The following is a 24,585-nucleotide window of genomic DNA, read 5'->3' as shown; positions in this document are numbered from 1 at the left end:
ATTATCTAGCCAAACAATCTGTAATTTAAAAAAAAAAAATATATATATACTTTTTAACAACAAATGTTTGTCTTGCACTAGCTGTGCAATACGCATCCACAACTTCACTTATACGTTTACGGTTTGGATATTACAAAAAGCTTTTTTTTTTTTATTTTTTTTTTTATCATCAATAGTTTTGTTAGTTAAGACATTTATTTCTCAGCTGGGATGTGTTGGAGCCCTTTGAAGCTGCACTGAAACCTTCAATTTGGACCTTCAACCCATTGATCCCCGTTGAAGTCCACTATATGGAGAAAAATCCAGGAATTCTCCTCAAAAACTTTAATTTCTTTTCAACAGAAGAAAGAAAGACATTAACATCTTGGATGGCATGTAATTTATCATTAAATTTTATTTTAGTCCTTTAAATTGTTTACTTTTTTTCTAGAGAGTGGCCTCCACAAGTGAGGTTGAGATTTTTTTTGTATTGGCTAGCTATGTATTCTGTTTGAGGTGGGGTGAATATCAGACATTTGTCATGCAGGCCAGGCCAGGCTTGAATGGTGGTTTATTTTTAGCTGACCAAGGAAGCTGTGATCATTGGATGAACATAAAAGGATGTAGCCGAAGCATGCTGCCGTTGACAGGAGTCTTTTGTTTGTGGTGAAGTGTTTGAAAGCAGGAGATGTTGCTTTATGCTATTCTGCAGCTACAGGTTTATATACAGGAGGACAAAGGACTGCACAGCATGTGCATTTGGGATGCTTAATTCTTAATCGAAATACAGGAAAAACTGTAATATTGTGAAATATTATACCACTTTATTGTAGTTTTAAATGAAATTTATTCCTGTGATTGCGAAATCAATTTCATCAACCATTGCTCTAGTCTTCGGTGTCACATGATCCTTCCTTGTGCTTCCCTTAAGCTTTTCCATGGTTTTCTTTTGTTATTTCTAGTTCAATTTTTTAGGCTTTCATTGTGCTGCTTTTTGGGGATTTGAAATGTGCTTGTTTGTTAGAGTGTGTAGTAAAAGTTCCTCAGAAAAACAATCAAAAGATGCCACTGGAAATTGCGACTAGCTCATGTGCTCACCCTCTCTCTCTCTCTGGTTTCATGTAGTTTCCTAGTATACAAAGCATGTGATGATGGTTGAGGAAGTGTTCTGGAAGAATTAGTAGGCTAGTTGTGGAAGTACATTCCTAGACATACAGCCTGAGGGAATTTGGTTGTTATCAACACACGTGGTGTGACCACAAGAAACTTCCTTTGTACGTAATTTTTGTTTGTTCAGCTTTTTGACTCTGACTTCTCAGCTCCCATGGCCTCATAAGAAATCAAAGTGTCCACTGGTTAATGATTCAGTATGTTATCCGGGTATTGTTTAAAGTCTCTCTTTCTCTTCTTAACGGATGTTCAGGCGAAGGCTGGCTGGAAAAGCCACGTTTGATGTTCAACTGGAGCAGACAGGCCGCCTCTGCTGCTTTCTTCTCAGTCTCTCTCTCTCTGTGGATGAATTTTAGAAGGCAACATGCTTCTGTCTTATTTGGCCCTTACCAAGTGATCCAAGGATAAAAGTACCAATATTTTTCTGATGTAATTGGGAGTTAATCAACATTTACTTCAAAGATTATGGGAAGTTGTGAAAATAATTGAAATGTTACATTTGGGAGATTGAAATTAAGATGTGCCATCAGAAACTGAAATATGACTATGTTCTTCTGAACTTGAATAAATGTTTCCAAACAGTGTTCAATGTAGCTGTAAAAACAATCCTTTAGACTTGGCTAGAAATAAAAAGGGAGTAGGCTTTCCTTTTTTGTTTCCTAGCATAGCAAACCTTGGTGGCTTCCAAGTATGATAGCTTCCAAGGACAAGAAAGCATATTTATAGAATGTCATAAAATTGGACAAGTTTACTACTTGGCATCAACTTTCCTCATTGAGAAAGGAAAAAAATAAACATAAAGGGTTTTAGATGGGGACGTTCATGTTTAATTCATGTGCCACATGTCATTAAATTAGCATGAACACCTTGCTTTGTTTCAATAAAGCAAACATGAGTGACTATAAATCGTAAATTTGAGGACTGAATAGAAATGAATATGGAAAATAGCATGAATGATACTGAACTTGTCTCTTGGAGGTTAGCTTGAATGAAGCTCTGGAGGAAACGTGGCTTATCTTGGGAACACTTCTGGCACACTAGTCTCTTATCTTTGCCTGCAAGTGCGAGGTTGGATTTGCTGCCTTGCTGGGACCTATTTTAGAGATTGATTGCCAAGCGAATCAGTGAATACGGAAGAAATACATACAGCCCAGGAGCAGAGATGAGTGGGCGTCTGCTGGCAGGCTGCTATATGTGCATTGGAGGTATTGGAGACTCACACAGGTGCGAAATGAAGTACACAGTAGATTCCCATGGGAATGACAGGTACCACATGCAAGTTTGACTGACTTGACAGGCTTGTTCCTTGAAGCAGATTTCTACGTAAAAACTTACCTTTAACTTTATTCCAATTTTTCTCAAAGTTCTTTAATTAGTGGCGCATGGTATATTGGCAATGTGTCTTTTAACCACATAGTCTTTTAGCATTGTATTATTCATTGTTTCACGAATAATAAAGCACATTGATATATTGAAGGCTGTTGATGTGATGATTCTCACATTCCAGCTGCTCACTTGAATTGTCTACTTGGCAGATGGAGGTCATTTATTGCTGTTTTTACACATCATGAGCATCATATTAAGAGAAGTTTAACTTCTGAAACATTTTTGAGACCATTAATTCTGCAGCACTCTAGTGCTAATTAACAATATGCAATTTATAATAAAAATAGATCTGTTAATACTACACACTTAATGAAATTTTAAATAAATCTAGCAACAGTAACTAGCTGTTTAGACCCTCCAACATAGTAGAGGGTGATGTTGCATTTTAACACTGGTTGCCACCTTTCACAAAACAGAAAAAAAGCAACGAATTAATAAAAACAAGCAAAATAAATAAATAAATACAATAAAGCTTGCATTTGAGACTTTTCTAATTATACACTTTTTATTCGTCATCAGTTTTGAAATCAGTTAAGTGGTCAGATTGCATATGCGTCATAAATTCCATATTTAAATCTGTCTTGCATCCATATCTTTTATACTGTAATTATGTGTGTATGATTATGGTTTATTGAATATCTGTGTTTGCTGATGCAGAATATCATTGATGCACTGTGAATAAACTCTCTGACTTAAGACAGAGTGTGTCTGGAACAGTTCTGTTCCTCATTACCTATCTTCCTATATATGATGTCTACTATAACATGACGCAACTGTGCAGGAACCTGTATGCAAGTCTATGAGAAAGCGATAAAGTGTCCTGTAGTGTGGGCATCATCATAGACATACGGTTTGGGAATCCAGGGCCTCAATATGTTTAGACTTTTTGGATTCAGATTAGACCAGTATATGTTTTTATATCATTTAAAAAAAAAATTATAATTAGTCTTGCAGAATTTTTTTTTTTTTTATGAATAACTTGTGAGTAGTTTATGCAACCAGCCACAGGACTGGTTACTTGCTCCATAACTGGGCCCTGTAGTTCCTGTGAGGGTGACAGGAGATTGAGATCTGTGTAGAAATGTGTCAGACTCGGAGCTGTTACTGGCGGTCTCGAAAGAACAGCGTTCCACCACAGTGCCTCAGGAGCTGTCAGAGGAGTTTAATGTCCCTCCTCAGAGCCGATCTGCCTCACTTTGGCGATGCTGCGCTCTGTTGAGCAGTCGGTTGCTTGGATACCAAATCGTGAGGCCCAAGAGAAGCAGTGACGTAGTCAGATGGAACAAGTCTTGTTTACCCCCTGCTTTGTTAATGGAGCAGCTGCGCTATCATAAAACATAAGCACATTTGAGACAGTTTTGCTGTAGGGTGAAACATTTAATCAGTTCAAAAGAGTAGCTCAGCGAATAGAAGACATTTGTTTTAAAGTGTGGACGTGCTGGGCATCATGTCCCAGGGACTTTCTTTCTATTTTTGTGTGTATATTGTCAAGGCCTCAAAAGAGAAAAAAAGACCAAGACTAATTGAATTTGTTTGGCCATGCTGCACTTTTGAATTTTTAGTTTGGTAATGTTTTTTTTTCTCTCTCTTTCTCTCTGCAGGTTGTGTTTGTTAATTCTGTTCAAAAGTAGCTAGTACATTAGTTCAGAAACCCTGTACCAAAAAAAGTACCATGGTATTGCAATGGTTTTTGGATATACTATGGTAATTCAATGATGATTTGCTCATAATGTTCTACATTACTTATTTGTCTGCTTCTTATTTTATGGTTAATTAAATTTATATATATATATATATATATATATATATATATATATATATATATATATATATATATATATATATATATATATATATATATATATATATATATATATATATATGTATATATATATATATAATAAAAATATGTAAAAAGTCCCACTCGTATTTACTTTCTTTTTTTTGCAACCTAAAATTGTCTGCATAGAGCATGTATTTTTTGGTGATTCTGTGCAATGAAGTTCAGAGCTCTCGGGAAAACAGAGGAAGAATCAGTGTCTTGCATTTCTTTCGTCTTTGCCAGGAATCTCTGCCAAGGCTCTTTGTCACCGTTAAACCTGACTGGCAGTGCCACAGATAGCTTAATTGCTCTAGGTTTAGTATCGTTTATTGCAATGATATTGATTACCGTTTGAGTGCTTTGAAGTGATTGTGTGCGTCTTCCTTTTTAACCGAAGAGCTCAAATGTGTGCCTAACCTCTGTTTGTATGCTACCAGTAATATATTTCATTTCCATGAATTATGAAAGTGAGCCTCTTTGTGCAATATTCCTTTTTTTTCCTGGGACTCTTGTACCCAGGCTTGAATCTATTGGTCAAATCTGATATCTGAATCATCATGCAGCCTGTTTTATTGGTTGTGACACACTTTTTATGATTCGATGCCCATGCAACAAACTCACTTATAGATTATTTACACATGTTCCCTGTAGCCTATATTTTGAGTTTATCTGTTTTAAAGCTTGTTAACTAACTGCTACAATGAATTAGTGTATTATTACATTTGGATGCATGTCTCTAGTACGCCAAAAATGTGCTCCTATTTGATGCTCTGATTGATCTAGAGTGCCATTTGTAGGAATTTGTTTTACCCATTGGAATTGGCTATTTTAAGCCTTTAGTTTAAGGGCCATCACATAAATGGGGAATGGACTTTAGTCAGCCTACGCCTTATTTAATAACTTGCAAACCAAAATTGGTCTGTTGTATCAAGTATGAAGCAGGTATGACAGGATAATGGAGACTCTTCAATAAAAGTCTGTATAAAAGGTTTGTCAAGCTTTTTAGCCTACCGCTAAAGGCTAAGGAAATTGAATGCCAATCAAAATATTGATTCTAATGTCAAATCTTTATGTCTCCTATTCAAACATTAGCTGGTGTTTGATTTGTCAATGAAAGTGGAAAATTGAACTATAACCATTCAAGTTGGTTTAAAGAGGTTAATCGGTTGTTGGGAGCAAGGTCGATTCATCTTGGTGTAGCTAGAGCTGGTAGACCACCATGCCTATTTTGGGGATCTGGTTGAGCTGGTTAGCCCTACACCAGAGTGCCAGAGGCACTTTATAAAAAACACTATTCTGGTCATGCCTCCCCGGAACTCTATTTGTCTTCCTTCTGTTTTGTAAATTGATTGTTGGTGTTAGCTACAAGGCTACCAGGAGGTTTATAGTACACACTAATGCTGTTCATATTTCAAGGAATATAGATAAACTTTGTAAAAATACAGATTAGGTCTGGACAATAATTCGATAACAATATGTATCGCAATATATTTTTTCAAAACCGGTGATATGATTTTTAAACACATTTCCGATATTTCGATATACATTACCAGTGTTTCCCATACATTGATTTATTTGTAGCATTTGACTTAAATAACGAACGTTGAATAAACATGAGCACTGCACGTTTCAAAATGAGAACACCGCACGGGTGTTTTATATGAATGTATCTCTGAAGGGATTAGACTGTCTTCAGAAAAGTTTTGGTGGCATTTTCATTTTATCTGATAAAGTAGCGTTCATGAGCGGAACTGCTTTGATTACATCCATTACTGTAACATTATACACTATACCATTAAAAAGCTCATACAGGTGCATCTCAATAAATTACAATGTCGTGGAAAAGTTCATTTCAGTAATTCAACTCAAATTGTGAAACTCGTTTATTAAAAAATTTCAGTCCACACAGACTGAAGTAGTTTAAGTCTTTGGTTCTTTTAACTGTGATGATTTTGGCCTGCATTTAACAATAATAAGTTGTTTGACATGCATTCGCGCACACGCTTCGGGTGAAAGCGCTCAGAAAAAGCACAGGTCAGACCAGTGCGCGAATGAAACATTTAAAAGCACATGCAAATAATGAGAGAATAACTCTAGTGTTGAGTTAACACTGCTGTGAATGCATGTGTCGTTGTACATTATATGATGAAGGCACCAGAACTGCAGCTGATAGAATGTTCGCTTTAGCACGATACTACGATATTTCTTCAAAAGCAGATCGTAGAGACATTTTTATCATCCACGATCAAAAATCATCATATCGCACACCCCAGGTTTGCTGACATTTCCTGTTTGATTACCCAGCTAACTAATGGTGTTACATTTAGAAACCACTTTTTGAGCTTTAGTTCAGTGTGTTCATAGTACTTGTTCTACATGTTAGTACACATTTCCCCTCAAATATAAAAGGCTGGTTTACCATTTAGTATACATTTTACTGATACATTTTACTGATCAGTCATTCCCTGTTTCTCCTTCTTCCCAAATGTCCCTTTCCTCATATATTTCTCTCTCAGCTGAATGGCTGGAGGTGTCTGTGGAAACTAAGCCAGATGGCTGGCTGCAAAGAGAGATGGTTTAGAGCCACAGGGGAACAAAATCTGTCATCGCTGTCTCTGTGTCCTTAATGCTGAGACTCTTACTGCTATTCAGACTGGTAATCAGAAGTGCCAAGTGTAGCCTATTTGCGTGGTCTAGATGTTTATAAAAAAGGCTAACACTTGACTTTATTATAGGGGCCAATTCTCACTATTAACTAGTTGCTAATTAGCATGCCTATGATTAACATATTGACTGTTTATTAGTACTTATAAAGCACATATTCTGCATGACCATATTCTACATCCCAATCATACCCAATACCCAAACTTAACACTGACCAAATGAAAAATTAATGGGCAACAAATTAGGAGTTTATTGAAGCAAAGGTTAAAGTTAATGGTTTGTTAATAGCAAGAATTGGACTTTAAAATAAAGTGTGTGTGTGTGTGTGTATAAAACTTTTTAATTAGGAGTGAAAACAGATGAAAATGTGGTAAACATGATGTATTGCTTTGAGGTGATGTGTATAATGCTCGTTTGCTGCTCTGTTTTTAAACGGAGAATCTTGTGAATCTTGATAGGTCATGTTTAATTAGGGTTTAATGTCCCAGATTAATTGAGTGTAATTCTGTGGTTCTTTTTAATGGCTCTAAAGCGACCACAAGGGCCGGTCGATGTCAGGTCACTCCTGAAACAGCTCTTAGAGATATAACAATAGAAAAATGGCACAGGGTCATCATCTCCATAAATCTGTCTGACCACTTACAGTTGTGCGTGTGTGCACATCAGATTAATCCTGCCAATAACAATGCTTCCTGTGATACAGAAAGCGTGGGGGATACAAAGAAGAAGCCAGTGAGCTATTGTTTATGGCCCACTGTTGACCTGCTTATGCTGAATGAGAAACAATGGCTGCCTCTGTACAGTATAGCCGCCTGTAATGTTAAGGAGATGAGCAATGTTTCTTTTTCGAGGCAGGACACGTTTCCAGCAGTTAAAATATCTTAATCTGGGAGATCCAAAATGAAAGTGACAAGCATCTGAAGGGGACAGAGGAGATGAGAGGTGAATGACAGAAATACAGCAGTGAAAACAAACCAAAAGTCTTCTTTATTGAAGTTTCAATGACATCCCCCAAGGTTCTATGCTAAGCGGAGAGCTGTTGTCATCTCTTCAGCACATATTCTGACAATTTATAATAGAGATGGACTCTGTACTAGGAATATGGGATGAGACATGATGGATCGGCTTTAGTTGTTGTCCATGACTCTGTCCTATCCCCTATCTTCAATCTCTGAAAAATCATCATGTCTTGTCTAGCTAATCAAAAGAGCTTTTCTTCACTGCTGTGCTAAGCTAGATGTCAGAGCTGCAGCTATTTCACTAAAAATACACAAATAAATTTCTTGCACAAAGAAATATTTGTTATAACCATTTCAGCGATAGTTGCCATTTAAAGGCTAAGCTAAGCTTGTTAACTGAAAACACATAAGGAAAACATTTGATCGTTTTTAGCGTAGATGGGGTAATATGTAATTTAAATGGTTGAACTGTTTAGGTTACAGTAAATTAATTACAGTAAATGTTTACGTGTGTGTGTGTGTGTGTGTGTGTGTGTGTGTGTGTGTGTGTATATGCATATGCATCAAAGATGAGATGTCAACATTTTGGTGTCCAAATCAAATTGCATTTACGAAAGTGATTTTAAATAAAAGACATGTTAAATGCAAGTAAAGTATCTGCTTTCATATTGCAAATAACTTTTGTGAAAAAACTGTTCCAAAGTGTAAAATTATCATTCAGTGTAATTGTCATTACTTTTTTTAAATAAACAAATAAAATACCAGGTTAAAACGTATATATGTTGTCTTGGCATTTTCAAATAAGGCTGTTATTGATTTTTTTTAAGTATTTAAATTACCAGGGGACATTTGTCCCGAAAATGCGGTTTATCAGAAACCATTCAGTGTAACATAAACAACAAGCCATTCTGAAATCATATGTAAAGCTGACAGTCATTCGACAGGCTGTGACTTCATCAGATGGCACCCTGAAGTAAAGTATAATAGTAAAGGATAGCTTTCTTCAGCAAGTATAGTCATCCTTGGATGAATCTTACTGCAAGGTAAGATTCATCCAAAAAAATGCAAGGTAAGATTCATCCCAAAAAATGCTTCTCTAGTCTATCTGTATTTCAAATAGATTTGAGTCAAGATGGGCTTATTGTAATGGACATGCTTTGTCCCTGTCATGTAAAATCGAATGAGTGAACTAAACTAGAATAAAATGAATGGAGAGTGAGAAATAAAGCAGTGCGGAGTCGGGAATGCGGAGTTATTTTAAGCTGATGACTGATTGTTTCTTTGTTGAACTGGAGCTCGTTTGCAAGGCAGCAGGCACATGAAGATGACCTCACTCGCGCTTTATCTCTCTCAGTCACACACACACACACACACACACACACTCAAGAGAGAGTCAGACAGAAGGCCACTGAGCACCAGGAAGAAATGTAATATGTTTCTTACGAGCTAAGGGTATTTCCAAAAAGCATACCATACTACTCATGCTATTTTTGCAGTATATATATTTGCACACTATGAACATTTTCTGCAATACCTGTTTGACCTACATTCAGAAAATGATTGTGTGTGCAAAAAATGTACAATAGTGTGCAATGCATTTGTATTGAACTCCCATTTCGAGGCTTCAAATCTCTTTGAGTTATTATTTGCCCAAACAGGAAACTTTTTGTTTTTACCTGCATAAAAACACTACAATAATGTACGGTGACCCAGTGGTGCACAACACAACGAAATCTTCACAACACAACGGAAACAAGCCACAATAGAATGAAAGCAAGTCAAAACAATGAAATTAGCAAAACACACCAGAAACAAGGCGGAAAAATACCACAAAAAAAAAAAAAAAATCTCCACAACACAATGGAAATAAGTTGCAACACAACAGAAACATGCCACAACAGCGAAATTAGCACAACACAACAGAATCAGTCCAATGTGTTGTGTACTACTGGGCCACCGTATTTAAGTCAAAAATTAAATAAGTGTACACTGGGGGAAATATTTTGATTTTATATTGCTGATTTTAAGTTTGCCCACAAAGAAAAAAAAATTAAGGGTCTGTAATTTCTAGAAAAACAAAAACACATCATGTAAAGGTTAGAAATTGATTTGCATTTCAGTGAGTGAAATAAGTATTTGATCCCCTACCAACCAGCAAGATTTCTGGCTCCCACAGACTGGTTATGTGCACACGTGGATCACAGATTAGTCCTGTTACTTTAAGACGTTACTCCTAATGTCAGCTTGTTAGGTGTATAAAACACCTGTCCACACAAGCTATTTCCATTTCAACCTCTCCCACCACCATGGGCAAGACCAAAGAGCTGTCAAAGGATGTCAGAGAGCGCTGTGGCATGTCAAATCTTATGTAAGTAAAATGTTCTGGAAAATAAAGGGCTATCATAGAGACTATGATTCAACACAGCAGCCTACTGTACATACTTTATCAGATTAGACTGTAACGTTCTGGTCCAGACATGACTTTGTAGAGTAATCACTGATGTCAAGTAAAATAAAACACTTCATGGGTTCGTGAGCACAAGCCTCTGTTCTTATCATTTTGAATTTGTTTCACAAGGTGGTTGGGCATGCACGACCTGGTTAGTTCCTGTATTTGTCATCCTTTGTGATGCCTTACTGAAGTTTGATGTGATAACACCCAAATGCATACAAGTTTCTGTAGCATCAGAGAATTCTTTGAAACCATTTATTTCAATAGAAACCGTGCCTCGCAAATGCTGAGAGGGGGATTCACATGGGATTGCAAAAGTGCTTTTACGTTACATAGTTTATAAAAATGAATTTAATCACAGTACAAACAGCAACTTTTGAATGGCAGTCAATTTTCCCTCCTCATCCTCTACTTTATCCTCATCGCAAAATGCCGTTATTTTGTGTTAACGTCAGCCGTTTACATTTAGTATTAAAGCCTTAATCCTGATGTACTGGAAGACTTACATCTGAAGATTACATGGAGATTCGTTTTGATTTTGAACCGTTCTGTTTTATTTGGTTCTTAAGTTGAGTTGAACTAATTGTTGACCTTTCCTCTTGATCCGTGTAAAATGAACCTGCTGTCTCTCTCATTAGGTGAACTTTGTGGTATGCCAGCTCTTCGCCCTGGTCACGGCCTTCTGGTTCAGACTCTACCTGCACCCTAGCAAGACAAGTCCCTTCATCCGGCATGTAGTCGCCACCCTGCTGGGCTTCTATTTGGCCCTCTTCTGCTTTGGCTGGTGAGTGCTTGTCCGCTTCATCCCTCACATATCTCAGGTCTTCCTTATTGATCCATAGCAGGGTCATTGATAGCCGGTTAGCGAGCCTTTTAATTTATGATAAGGCTGTGGAGTGCTGGCAGAAGACCAGATTCTCCTCCGCAGCTGTGGAAACTGTTTGTAAGAATATATTTATTGATACTTACCTGCTGCTTATAATAAAGGCCCTCTTAAGTCAATCGATGCATTTGTGTAAGACAGATATCAATATTTAATATCTAGCTTCCGCTAACTGTCATATGCGCGTTTACGAAAAAGTGGCGTTCCAGCGGATAATGTAGGACATAAGCAAAAGCAATTGCTTTTAAAATCGTATTAAATTTCCACTTTTTTATGTTTTTGCACTGATAAAATATATTTGCAATGTCACATTTTATATTAAAGTAAAAACACTTTCACCAGAAGTTTTCACCAGCTTTTCCACCTCTGTATGCGTTTCAACATTTCCAAATAAAATAAAATCAGACGAAATTTCATAACTACATCACACAATGTTTTTTTTTTTTGGTCAAAATGTGATAAATTGTATCAGTGGGAGTCATGGTTAAGCTGACACTTTCTGAAAAAACCTCTAAACATACGGAGCGGTCTGTTACAGCTATTTAAACAGAAGTCAGTCCAGTCTAATCACACAGGAAGTCATTATGCAATAAAAGTGACGGCAAGAAGCAAGACCTCTAAACAGTGACATTGCCCAAGACATAGTGGAAACTAAGAGTTATTTATCTTGAATGCATTTACTGTAATACTGCCTTTCTGTGAGGGAAATATCATCTATAACTACCAAATTCATGTAACGAATATTGTGTGTCTCACAGATGTCTGCTGTATTTGTGTGGCAGCCTGTGAGCTTTTCTAATGTCATTTGCTATCATCACATACTCAGAGTGTTTGCCTTTCTCTCTGTCCAGCAGAGACTTCACCGACACATTTGTTTGCTCTCGGTCAACATCAAATCCAAACTGGGCTCATTTACTTTCAAAATGTGTCTTCCTGGTTTTACCGTGTGGGATTCATCAGCGCATGTTTTTGGAAAGAAAAAAAGCTTCATAATCTCTCATCAAAATGCAATAGCTTGCTCCACCCCACAAACATCTTTCCTTTTTGGCATCACATAGGCAGTGCAAACAAATGTGTAATATATCAATTTGACAATCCAAACAATTCCAGATGGATGAAATTTAGTCCCCCCACATCATTCTCCTATTGGATAGTGTTGATTACAGACTTCTGTGTATAAGATCTACTCCTTTTTGGCAATTATCTGTTTGCAGCATGCATTTTTGCAGCGGCTGAATATTGCATGATATTGTAAGTGCACACAAATGAGTTATTTTGGATTGACTGATGTCATGTCACTCTTTTGCAATATAGAAAATGTAAAGCCAGATACGCACTGGCAGCATGACAGTTAGAATACCTCTATTCAGTTCACTGAGTGTAGACACCATGTAAATGAGCAATTCAGTTACTGTCTTCATTGAGGTATGGATAAAACAGCAACTCATATGTGTATTAGTCTGCATAAAGATACAGCATATGTATTGCCTATCCATCCATTTTGCAAATGGCTTGTCCTGCATAGGGTTTCGGGGATGCTGGAGTCTATCCCAGTGTTTCAGCAGGGAAACACATGAATGTCCATCACAGCATATGTATTTATGTTTTGATTTGAATGAAAACGGTGTATCCATGTGGCGTGGCTGAAACAGAAGAATGTAAGCTGCCTGCGTTCAGCTCATATTCTCCAAAATGGCACTACAGTGATGTGGGGACAGACAGAGGAGACGACTTGTTGAATAAAGATGTTATTTTTGTTTTCTTCACGTACAAAAAGTATTCTCGTTGCTTCATAACGTTACGGTTGAACCACTGATGGCAGATTGGACCATTCTGGTGATGCATACGTTTCTGGACCTTGACAGTGTATTTTACTTGGCAGTCAACGGGACAGTCACAAGCCTCCCGGTTTTCATTCCAAATATCTTAAATTGTGTTCAAAAGATGAACTTTTATGTGTTTGGAATGACATGTTCATTTTGGGGTGGAGTATCCCTTACAATTTTTAATTATACGATATAACTTCATACCCATATCCGCTTGAAGTTTGATCACAAGGAAATGTGATAAAAAATTATAATAGATGAAAAATTGTCCAAATTAATAGATATTTCAAGATGATAATTTATTAAAAGTGACCCTAATTAAAGAATCACCCTTACATCACTGGAAAAAGTGAAGATAAATTTTATTTAATTATAAAGCAACGAAAGGTTATATTTGTTACTTTAGATTTGTAATATAATTTAATATAATATAATATACTATATTTATTGACTGTATAATATCTCATTTATTTTTGTCTAATTAAGGTACACGTATAGTTTTTATTAATATGTTTTATTTCATTTTTATTTATTTTTTTTATATATAAAAATTTTATTTGCATTTTGTTTTGTTCTTATCCAGATTTTTATATATATATATATATATATATATATATATATATATATATATTCACAGTTTAATAAAGTTACAGGCTCCTCTCATTGGTTTCTTCTTCTCCTTGTGCTTCATTTCAGGTATGCCTTACACTTTCTGGTACAGAGCGGTCTCGCCTATGGTGTTATGATCTTCACAAGCGTGGAACACATGCACAAGTGAGTACTGCTGACCTCCCAGTCCTCCGCACCATCAATCTGCCCTGCTTCCAGTAACCAGAACAACCTTATGTGTTGTGACATTGGAACATGTTCCAGAATTCTCAACAAGCATCTTCCATCCAGTTCACCATCCAGTATATTATTCATCTAGTCCTACAAATGGCTTGTTGAATATTAATCTATACCGCTCTCACCCATCCATTTCATTCTTATCAGTAATCAGCTCCAGGGCATGAAGGAGGGTCTGTTTTCATCATTGCTTCCATAAGTTTCATGCTGAGTGACTGCTCCCTCTGATCTGGGGTCAGATGAATGGATGTGCTGGACCATGTGGCATTCGCTTCTGCTCGGGGCGGCACTAAAAATAGCCAGTGCTATTCAGACCAACAACCTACACGACTGCATACTAACACAAAATGACCTTAGAAACCCTTTTTCATTATGTATGGTCGAATCCCAGAGATTTAGATAAGTGTAGGTCATCTGTGCTGGGTCAACTGACCTTGGCACATGTGTCAGAACGGCCCGTCAGAAGTCCTGTCAGCATGTTTTGTGAACTTCGACTAGTTAAAAAGTCATGACAAGTTGACCGTCGGCCTCCTGCCCAGATGTTTGCATAACTTCATAATTATCAGACAAGGAGTTTTAACTCCATGTGCACTAAACACAAAGAGCAGGTGTACTGCTGGGAGGAATATTGTGTGTTTACCACAATTGCACATTGTCTAAAACTTACTGAAATAATGTTTAAAACCACTAGTATTTTAATAACATGGTTAAATGTTAAACCATAATCTTAAGAAAATCATTTATGAGCAGCATTATGATTTGGTGCTTAAATTCACTTGCAGAATTGTAGGAATTTTTTTTTTTTGTTTCATTTTTTTATTTAAACGCAGTAGTATAGAATTTGAATATGTCATAGGGTCATTTATTTGTTTTTGGCTATAAATAAGAATGTTTTTCTGCTTATTGTACTTACCAAACTTGTCTATATGAAGATACTGTAAATTAATCAGTGGTGTCAAAAGTACTGGCATTCATTACTCAAGTAGAAGTATAGATACTAGGGTTTAAAAAGACTTTTGTAGAAGTTGAAGTATCAACTCAAGCTTTTTACTCAAGTAAAAGTGTAAAAGTACTGGTTTAAAAAACTACTTAAAGTATAAAAGTAAAAGTAATGTAAGGGGAAAAAAATGCCATTAAGAACAAAAGCTTAGGCCGCACCACAGGGGCCTATTGTGCACTACCCCACCTCCTCAAAAAACATTTTTCTAAAGGCCATAGGCCATAATGACTATAATGTTATATTAAAATGTTCATGTTTAAAAATTTGGGATGCACTAGGCTTCCTGTTTCAGCCGCATATATGAAAATACAAAAATGGTGTGCACATCCCAAACACCCAATTAGGACACAGGTGCAAGACAACTAAATGATATAGACAAATAAAGAAGTGAAGTCTGAACACTGAAAACTACTGCTCCAGAGGAATTTAATCAAGCAACGTTTCGACCTTCAGGTCTTCATCAGCCGCATATATGCCCATTTAAAATGAACGCACTTTAGTACAATGCAAATACATTAAAGGACTAGAGATATGATGACTAGTTGCCAATAACTATTGTTATGGTGCAAAAAGTCAAACTTCAGAGGCTTGTCATCAATAACTTTTAATGGAATGTTTATGTACATCCAAGATTAGCTGCAGGAATCTGCGAGGGCAATGGACAAGAACATTGGTGCAGGCTTAGTAACAATTACACTTGTATGGTGGTCTATTTACAGTAAACATTATAGTGCTGTCAAAATGAATGATTAATCCAAGTGATTAATCAAAAACTAAAACTGAAAAAGAAATCATAATCCTGATACTTTCTTGATTGATAGCTTCTTGTATTTGGTACATACGTCTGCTATGTCCAGTGTTCGGGGGGTAACGAGTTACAAAGTTGGTATAGCCTACTTATCACAACATTGTCAATCGCATCGTCAATCGAAAACGCAAATTTATTAAAACGTCTCGCTACCGAACTACCTACAGTAGCTTAATTTGTCGAGGACGAAGAAAAAGCACTCATTTGGTAAATGAGCCAGTGAGAAATAATAACTTTTAAGTATGGTCCAGTGCCTTTTCAATACTTTTAAAATGGTACCGGAAACTAAACGGTGCATGAACCGATACTTTAAAAAAAAGAACCACAAAAAAACTATGGATAACTTTAAAGAACATTACAAATATTTAAAATAAATCCATAGCTTGTTGTGCAAGTTGTGCTTCCCTTAATCTAAGGCTAATAACTATATTTCACAATCTGTGTCATTATTTAATACAAAAGCACACATAATGTTTCTACTGTATCTCTGTCACTCACTCTGATATAAAAGTTAACATGAGTGCTGTCTGTCACTGTCTTAAATCAGTTCTGTGAATTACTGTATGGTCATTCTTTATAAAGTAGCAACAATGTAGTTTTTAAAATACAGTACTGTGCAAAAGTCTTATGGAAAAATTAGTATTTTCTCCCCAAAAAGGGTTTTAAGCCAGTTATTTATATCTTTTGCTGTAGTGTGTCAGTAGGAAATATCAGTTTGCCATCAATTTTAATAATAATCTAGTGCGATTTTGAATGCACAAGCAGTCTGACAACGGCAAAATTAATGTTTGGAAATGTAAACTGATATTTTATACTGACACACTATATAAAATATATAAATAACTGTCCGAACACCATTCTTTTAAGTGAAAATACTAACGTGCCAAAGACTTTTTTGCACAGTAGTGTATGTATAAAGTACGTATGATTAAATTAAGTATATTTAAGTAAGTGTAATTAAAGTATGTGTTCGTTCATATGTGTTAAGGGTTAGATTTTCGCTGGAGGAAACGGCTGTGGTGTGATGAGCGAAAACTTTACAGATGAGAAACCGACTGCTACCTCGTGACCTTTTGTAAACTGTATTTATGACAAAGAACTGCACAGATATGGATATTCTAACGATCTATCGATAAACATACCTTGTGTCCTCTGTTTGTTTAAGTGCGCATGCGCTGCTCCGTTCGCGGTCTGCGCCTCTGCGGATTGAAGAGCGCGCTGAAAGACGGGAGGAGACCGGTCTGACGCTGGTTTCATGTGAAATTTAAGCGGACTGACTCCGAGATACCGGTTCCATACCCAACCCTACTTTTAAGAAATATATTTTTTGATAAACGAACCCAAAACTGTCTATGTCCTGGCTGGACTGTGATGTGATCTGTGTCACGTGCAGGTGCGATGGATCGCGTACAGACCAATATCTGGATAGGTTTTTTTTTTTTTTTTTTTTTAATGATGACAAGCCGGAATGAAAACAAGCCGAAATTAAATAGCAGTAACGAAGCTATTTTTAAAATGTAAGGAGTAGAAAGTACAGATACTTGCCTGAAAATGTAAGGAGTAGAAGTAAAAAGTCGGCTGAAAAATAATCACTCAAGTAAAGTATAGATACCCCAAATTTCTACTTAAGTACAGTAACGAAGTATTTGTACTTCGTTACTTGACACCTCTGAAATTAATCAACTTGTGTCATGAACATAGCCATTAGCCACATATATGCAAGGATACAAAAATATAAATAAAATAAAAATAATTACATACTGTTTGTAGTTTATACAAAAAAGCTAACAACCTACAATAAAAACGTGTTAATTGGTTAAATAAGCTATCTTAACACATATTTTAGACAAAATTGTAAAACCGTGGCATTATATGTAATTTTACTGTAAATAATATCATACAGTATATGTTTTTTTTCTCAAAAGTAAAAACTGAGAAATACCTTATAATTGGAAGTAAAAAAAAGTTAAAAAAAATTAAATAAAATCCCAGAAGTCCCTGCATGACACATCACATATGATTAGATTTTGTATAAATAATTAAGGTTCTTATTTTTGTTGTCATGTACATTAGGGAGTTTTGCATTGCATTTTATGTAAGTTCATGTTTATTGCATTATTTCTAGTTTGAGGTATGGTGTTTTGTGTTCGGATGTTTGAATTAGAGGATGACACGGGAGTGGATTTTCACTCCTGTCCCGTCCCACTCCCATAGAAAGAAATCTTGTCCCGTCCCACTCCCAGACCAAAGTTAAAAAATAATCCCATCCCATCCCGCTCCTGGTAAATTGACTCCCACTCCCATCCCGCTCCTGTTTAAACTGACTCCCACTCCTGTACAGCTCCCATATATTTTTTTTTTTTCAATTAGTGTTTAGTTAATACATAGAATTTGATTTAATCTGCTCTCCATCCTGTTTTAGACCAGCTGCTGACGCCTGTTTCTAGATTTTCTCCAGAAAATGTAAGACAGCTAATTAAAGAAAAACAGTACATAGTTCACACCATGTCTACAATAGTTTAATAAACCCAAACAGCATATAAAGCTGCATTTTACTCATTTATTGTTGAGTAAACAATACATTTATAGTTTACATTTATAGTTTTTTTTTTAAATTACATGTTAACGATTTTCAAAAGGTCTGTGGTTACAGCATGGTCCCTAGTCTGCATGAAAGGAAGAAGAATATTTTTAATGGGCCACAAAATATCTTACATGTAAAAAGATTACCAGTTTAGAATATGGAGATATTATGGCGTTTAAAAATTGTAAGGAAAATCTGGTGTTTAGGGTTTAGAATCTATAGATCACAGACTACTGCGTGAGAGGTACAATTTATGTATAAAAATAGTGCAGAGTGACATAACTGACGGAGCTCCTCCATGACCAGCAGTTTTATTTTCTCATACTCCCCTTCTATGTGACGGGAAACTGTGCGTGCACATGGCAGGTTCCACCTGCACGTTACTTCTATATTTGGCTCCAACGTCGAGCAGCTCCTGTGCTACATTGGTAAAGCCTTTCCCCTCTACCACAGAAAAGGGTCTGAGATCTTGGCTGCACATGCGAGCAATTTTGTCGGTCAGACGAGACTTGACACCTGACGGCAATTTTCGCTTGATGAACGAAGCGATGCTTGGCTGATTCTTTCCCGAATTTGCCTTGCCGGTGTGCCTCTTCAGACCGCTCGTCCCTGAATCACTTGCGTACTTGACTAAGACTAAGCATGTCTTACAAGCAGTGTACATCGTGCTATCACCGTCACATTCTACTTTCACAAACTTAATTAATATTTCAGACTTTCCGACCAGTTCTTTGAACATAATAGACATGTCATTACTTCTGACTTTGCGCTGTAAATCATTTTTGCCACATCGACTTCTCCGCGGCTGTTAGATCTCTCCATCACTGCTCTTTGAATTCCGGCTGGAAGCCGTGACAAAAAGCACTGATGGCTTCTGGGACGGCTGGGTCGTGTAGTTATTTTTTAATTGTGTTACATTGTAGGCGTATTAAAAGGAAACTACAAAATGGTGCATTTTATTTTTTATTTTTTTGTCGTATTTGCTATTGGTTGATTCCTGCTCCCGTCTGCTCCCGTTAACCATTTATCCTGTACCGTCCAAATCCCGTGATTAATAGCAAAGATGACTCCCATCCTGCAGGAATCCCACGGGAATCCCGTGACCCGTGGGATTCCCGAAAAAATGTCAGCCTCTAGTTTGAATGTGGAAATCTTTGATAAGGCTTTGTGGCAGAAGTTTGAGATATTCACACTGAATTTTATTACAGGAGTTATGGTAATCATGGTACGTATTGTGATTAAGCAATACATTGTGTGTATTTATACTGAATATTTTTAGACTTCTGTTTTCACACAAATAGGCTACCTAAAACCATATAGGTATATTTTTACCATGGTATTGAGTTGCTAAATGTGTGGTCTTAACTGCAGGGCTTAAAGTATTCCGGCACCGTGCCGGATCTCCAGTGTGTGGCCGTGAGGAAAAAATAAATAAATATTTGAGAGCCTGCGAGCCAATTTATTTCTTCTACCAATCATATGAGAGGAACGCAGCTTTAACTAACCTTGCAAGCCTATCAGAAGCAGAGAAGGGCGTGTCCTTGCAACACAGTATGATTGACGCCCATATGTCAATGTCACGTTAGCGTTGTCGGAGAAAAAAAAAATGGAGCGCAAGTTTATGAAGCCTGGGGATGATTTCCTAGACTCCTAGCAATAGATAAAGGACTCAAAAATAAATGGCGCTTTTTGGCAGTTGGTGCAAGAAACAGAGAGCCCTAGGCTTGTTTCTGCATGATTTGCTTGAGGAAGCTTCTGTATGCCAGCAGCAGTAAGAAAGTGCTTGCTCGCTGTGATTTATATCGCGTTCCAGGCAACCCCTTTTTCCAACCTTAAACCCTTGAAAGTGCACTGGAACGGCAGTCAAACCCGTGACTTTCCACCCGTGAACTCGTACTAGATCGATGTACTCCGAGTTCTCAACAGTGAAAGTCCCTACGGATAATACTGCCTACGGATGCAGTGTTATGCAAGTGGTACACGTTGAAAAATAGATTTTAGGACAATGTAACGTTGCAATAAAATTAATAATCTAGCTAAATTTCATTGCGCTCAGAAAGTTTGGCGTCGTTAGTCGTGGTTTGAAATAGTGACTTACGAGCTCAAAAACCTGCCTGGAACGCAGCACCAGACTCCGGTCATAGAGCTGCTGCCCGTGCACTCAAACTTACCACGACGTTGCCTGGAGTAGAGACCTGCTCCCGCCTCTCGCTAATTTTTTTTTTATTTTATCCCGCTCCCGCCCGCAAAATCCCGCGGGTAAACGTATAGCAGTTTTTCTTTTTCTTTTTTAATACATTGCATATTCTGCCTGCTACTCTTTTATTTTTTACTTGCTCCCCTGTTGAATATAAATTTAAAAAAGAAACGGAAAATAAACAAATGTTTCGTTTTATATGCGTTTAATTAAAAGTATGAACATGAGCAAGGAACAATTAGAACATAGAAATACAGTAAAAAAGTAACTAAAAGTAAAAAATATATACCTATAATAATTACGCTATGTAGCCTAATAAATTATATAATAATAATAATAAACCTGGATTTATTTCATGTTCAAAGGAAAAGTAGCTTATGGGGCCTGCGCACTTCCTTCAAACATTTAACAAAAAATATCTTTATTCCTCAATAACAAAATATGCTCTGCTCCAGTATGCGACTGCAAATACTGAAAGCCCTGTGCTAGCTGGAATGCAAAGTACATGGCATGTTTGCTTAATCTCGGAAATTCGTCTTTTCCACCACTGGAGGACATCATCCGGTCTGCGTGCTTCTAATCCATCCAACTTGACCCTTAAATATCTCTCTATTTTGGAATCGAATTACACGTCGCTGTCGCATCCTCCCATTCCGCAAAGTCTATTTTATTTTATTATAAATAAAGGTCTATTTGTTTCTAGTTATTTTATTTTGCTAGATATTTCCACTTTGCGGGAGTCCCGCAAATAATTTTATTTTCCCGCAACCCGCACACAATAATATCTTGCCGCTCGCGTCCGTGCCGCACTCGGTGGCGCTGGGTCCCGCGGTACTCCCGCGGGAGTGAGCAACTATTAGCTGACACACCGTTGTCTATGACTGACCATGTCTGCGATTAAAAAAATACGTTTGTGCACATTTATACCAGAACATGATTTGTCATTCATAATTTCGCAGCCACTGGTCACCCTGTGTAGAAAACTGGCAGAAAAAAAAAAAAATAACATTAACAGCCTGTTGGTTTCAAATCAAAATGTGAGTTACATCCCAGAACAAAAAGTGATAATAGCCTTGATTTCACTTCTAATCTTCAGTTTAGCAGTTCAGTTCTTTAAGCACTTTGAGCACTTAATTATTTAAGCACTTTAAGCACTCTTTATTGTTTAGAAGATAACACTTTATTTGACATAGTACTTTTAAATAAATGGTGCCAAACATAATCATTGAAGAGATTCATGTCTATCTCAGTCTGTTTACCAGCACTTTTCTAAGCACTTTACGCTCTTGTTACTGTATTTTTTTTTTTTTATTATCGTCAATATTTGAACTAAGTCTGTCTTTGGAGTTTCTCTCCAAACAACCCCCCCTCCCCTCAAAAAAAAGTTCAGGCTCAGGATTTTTTTCCACTTTAACCCCTGTAACTGTGTTTCTCTTGATTTAAATGTATGTTATTATGGGAGACCAATGCTTACTCAAAATAAATAAATAAAAACCTTGATCAAAATAAATGTAACCATTTAAAACTGAGGTTGCTACAATTTTTACAGATGTCACTGATTTTATTAATGAACAAAATTTTACATCTGCATCCTAACTCAAGCTACTATCAAATGTGCATTTCTAAGAGACCAAAAGTTATATTTTTCTTAATATTATTAATTATTAATCTAAAATAATTAAATATAATTATAAAACTTGAAAGAAATAAAGATTTGATAAATCGTGATAAATCTCTATATTGACTGATATGAAAAAAAAAAAAAAAAAAAAAAAAAAAAAAAAAAAAAATATATATATATATATATATATATATATATATATATATATATATATATATATATATATTGCTAATTTTTTTGGGCCATATTATCCAGTCCTTATATATGTGTGTGTATTTGATACTTATATCATGTACATCCAGCAATATGACACTCATGAATGGTTTCTGATATTTCTTCATCTGATGGATTGAACCCAGAATATTCCTTTAACCTTCTGGACTGATTATTTCACTACTGATTACTAAACAAACTAGACTTTGAAGCCAAAATGAAAGCTTCATTTTGGATGTGAGAGACCGGTCACAGTAATCTGTAGTTTCCACTGATTATTAAGAAAGAAGTATTTATTTCTCTTTACTGAGCATCCCTTCTTAGCATCAAAAATAGTATCTGATCCTCGAGGACGATATGTTATTGTCACAGGAAAATTGTACAATAAACCAGTTACTCTAGCTAGTGTATATGCCCCTTATGTTGATGATTAGGTAATGATTACAGCATTACCTAATATGGACTCTCATAAATTGATTATTGGAGGAGATTTTAATCTGGTGTTAGATCCATTGATAGATCATCACAAAAACCAACCAACATATCAAAGTCCGCTAAAGCCATTCATACACTCATGAATACCTATAAATTATTTGATCCATTTAGAGTTTTATCTCCCAACACAAGGAAATATTCTTATTTCTCTCCGGTTCACCATTCGTTTTCTAGAATAGATTTCTTCTTAATAGATTATGCAAATTTAACAAACATCAAACATTGTGATTATGAAGCTATTATGTTATCTGATCATAGTCCAGTATCATTCCACATAGAGATGGGGCATGTCCCGACAACTAAAAAATGGCGGTTTAATAATGCTCTTTTATCGGATGACAAAGTAATAGAAGAACTGCAAAAACAAATTGATATTTTTTTGCACACAAATGATGATCCAAAGATCAAAAGATCCACCTTGTGGGAAACTTTTAAAGCATACATGAGGGGCCAGATTATTTGCTTGAATAGCTTGAAAAACAAGCAGCGAAGGGAAAAGGAGTTGAAAATGACCCAAGAACTTAAAGAAATTGACAGAGTTTATGCCAACTCCCCCACACCAGACCTTTATAAAAGAAAGCAGGCATTGCAGACTGAACTCAATTTACTGTACACAGCAGAAACGACTAAATTATTGACACAATTAAGACACAAAAATTATGAGTATGGGGAAAAAACAGGTAAACTATTAGCCCAGCAAATTAAAGAAGAAGCAACGTCAAGGTTAATTACAGAGATACGAACAGATTCTGGTCAGACAACAACCAATCCCAAAGTAATAAATGACACATTCAAGAATTTCTATTCTAAATTATATTCTTCAGAATCCAATAATAATTCAAACTTAATAGAACAATTCTTTGATAACCTTCAGATACCTACAATAAGTTTAGAAAACAAAAAAATACCTATTTCAAACTTAGAAATAAAACAAGCTATACAGTGTATGCAAAACTCTAAATGCCCTGGCCCTGATGGTTACAGTGTTGAATTTTACAAGGCTTTTATAGATCAAATTTCAACACTTCTTTTAAGTGCCTATAATTAAGCATTGACTGCAAGTTCTCTACCTCCAACATTATACGATGCACGCATCACTTTAATCCATAAATCTGGCAAGGACCCTCTAGAACCAGGTTCATATAGACCTATAAGCCTTTTGAATGTAGATAACAAAATTTTGGCAAAGATCTTAGCCATGCGTTTGGAAAAGGTCCTTCCAACTGTTGTGTCACCAGACCAAACTGGATTTGTTAAAGATAGGCAGTTATTTTTTAACATCAGGCGACTATTCAACATTATCTACACTCAAAATCCAAATAAAGAAGTATCCGAAATATTGGTCTCACTAGATGCCGAGAAGGCCTTCGACAGGGTTGAGTTGGATTTTCTCTTCTCGGCCCTGTCGAGGTTTGGATTTGGCCCCTACTACATTTCTTTAATTCAGCTACTTTACGCTCAGCCTAAAGCATGTGTTCACACAAATAATATGGACTATTGCTCTTTTCTTCTTCACCGTTCAACACGACAAGGCTGCCCTTTATCTCCCTTGTTGTTCGCACTGGTCATAGAACCTCTTGCTATTTTGCTGCGCTCTACGGGGGATTATAAGGGGATTGTAAGAGGAGATAAGGAGCATAAAGTGTCCTTATATGCGGACGATCTGCTTCTGTATATTTC

At 36.4% G+C, this 24,585-nt stretch overlaps 1 protein-coding gene across 2 annotated transcripts in view; it reads left to right on the top strand.

Annotated features, from left to right (window-relative positions):
• Positions 1-24,585, top strand: part of mboat2a (membrane bound O-acyltransferase domain containing 2a) — a 58,230-nt gene that overhangs the window by 9,389 nt on the left and 24,256 nt on the right. For both annotated transcript variants that reach the window (XM_026285853.1, XM_026285854.1), the window contains exons 2-3: positions 11,071-11,216; positions 13,838-13,915. In XM_026285853.1, coding sequence (XP_026141638.1) covers positions 11,071-11,216; positions 13,838-13,915 — 224 coding nt within the window. The remainder of the gene's footprint in view (positions 1-11,070; positions 11,217-13,837; positions 13,916-24,585) is intronic.

Source organism: Carassius auratus, chromosome 17, assembly GCF_003368295.1.
Source record: "Carassius auratus strain Wakin chromosome 17, ASM336829v1, whole genome shotgun sequence".
NCBI lineage: Eukaryota > Metazoa > Chordata > Actinopteri > Cypriniformes > Cyprinidae > Carassius > Carassius auratus.
This window is presented reverse-complemented; position numbering and strand designations above follow the sequence as displayed.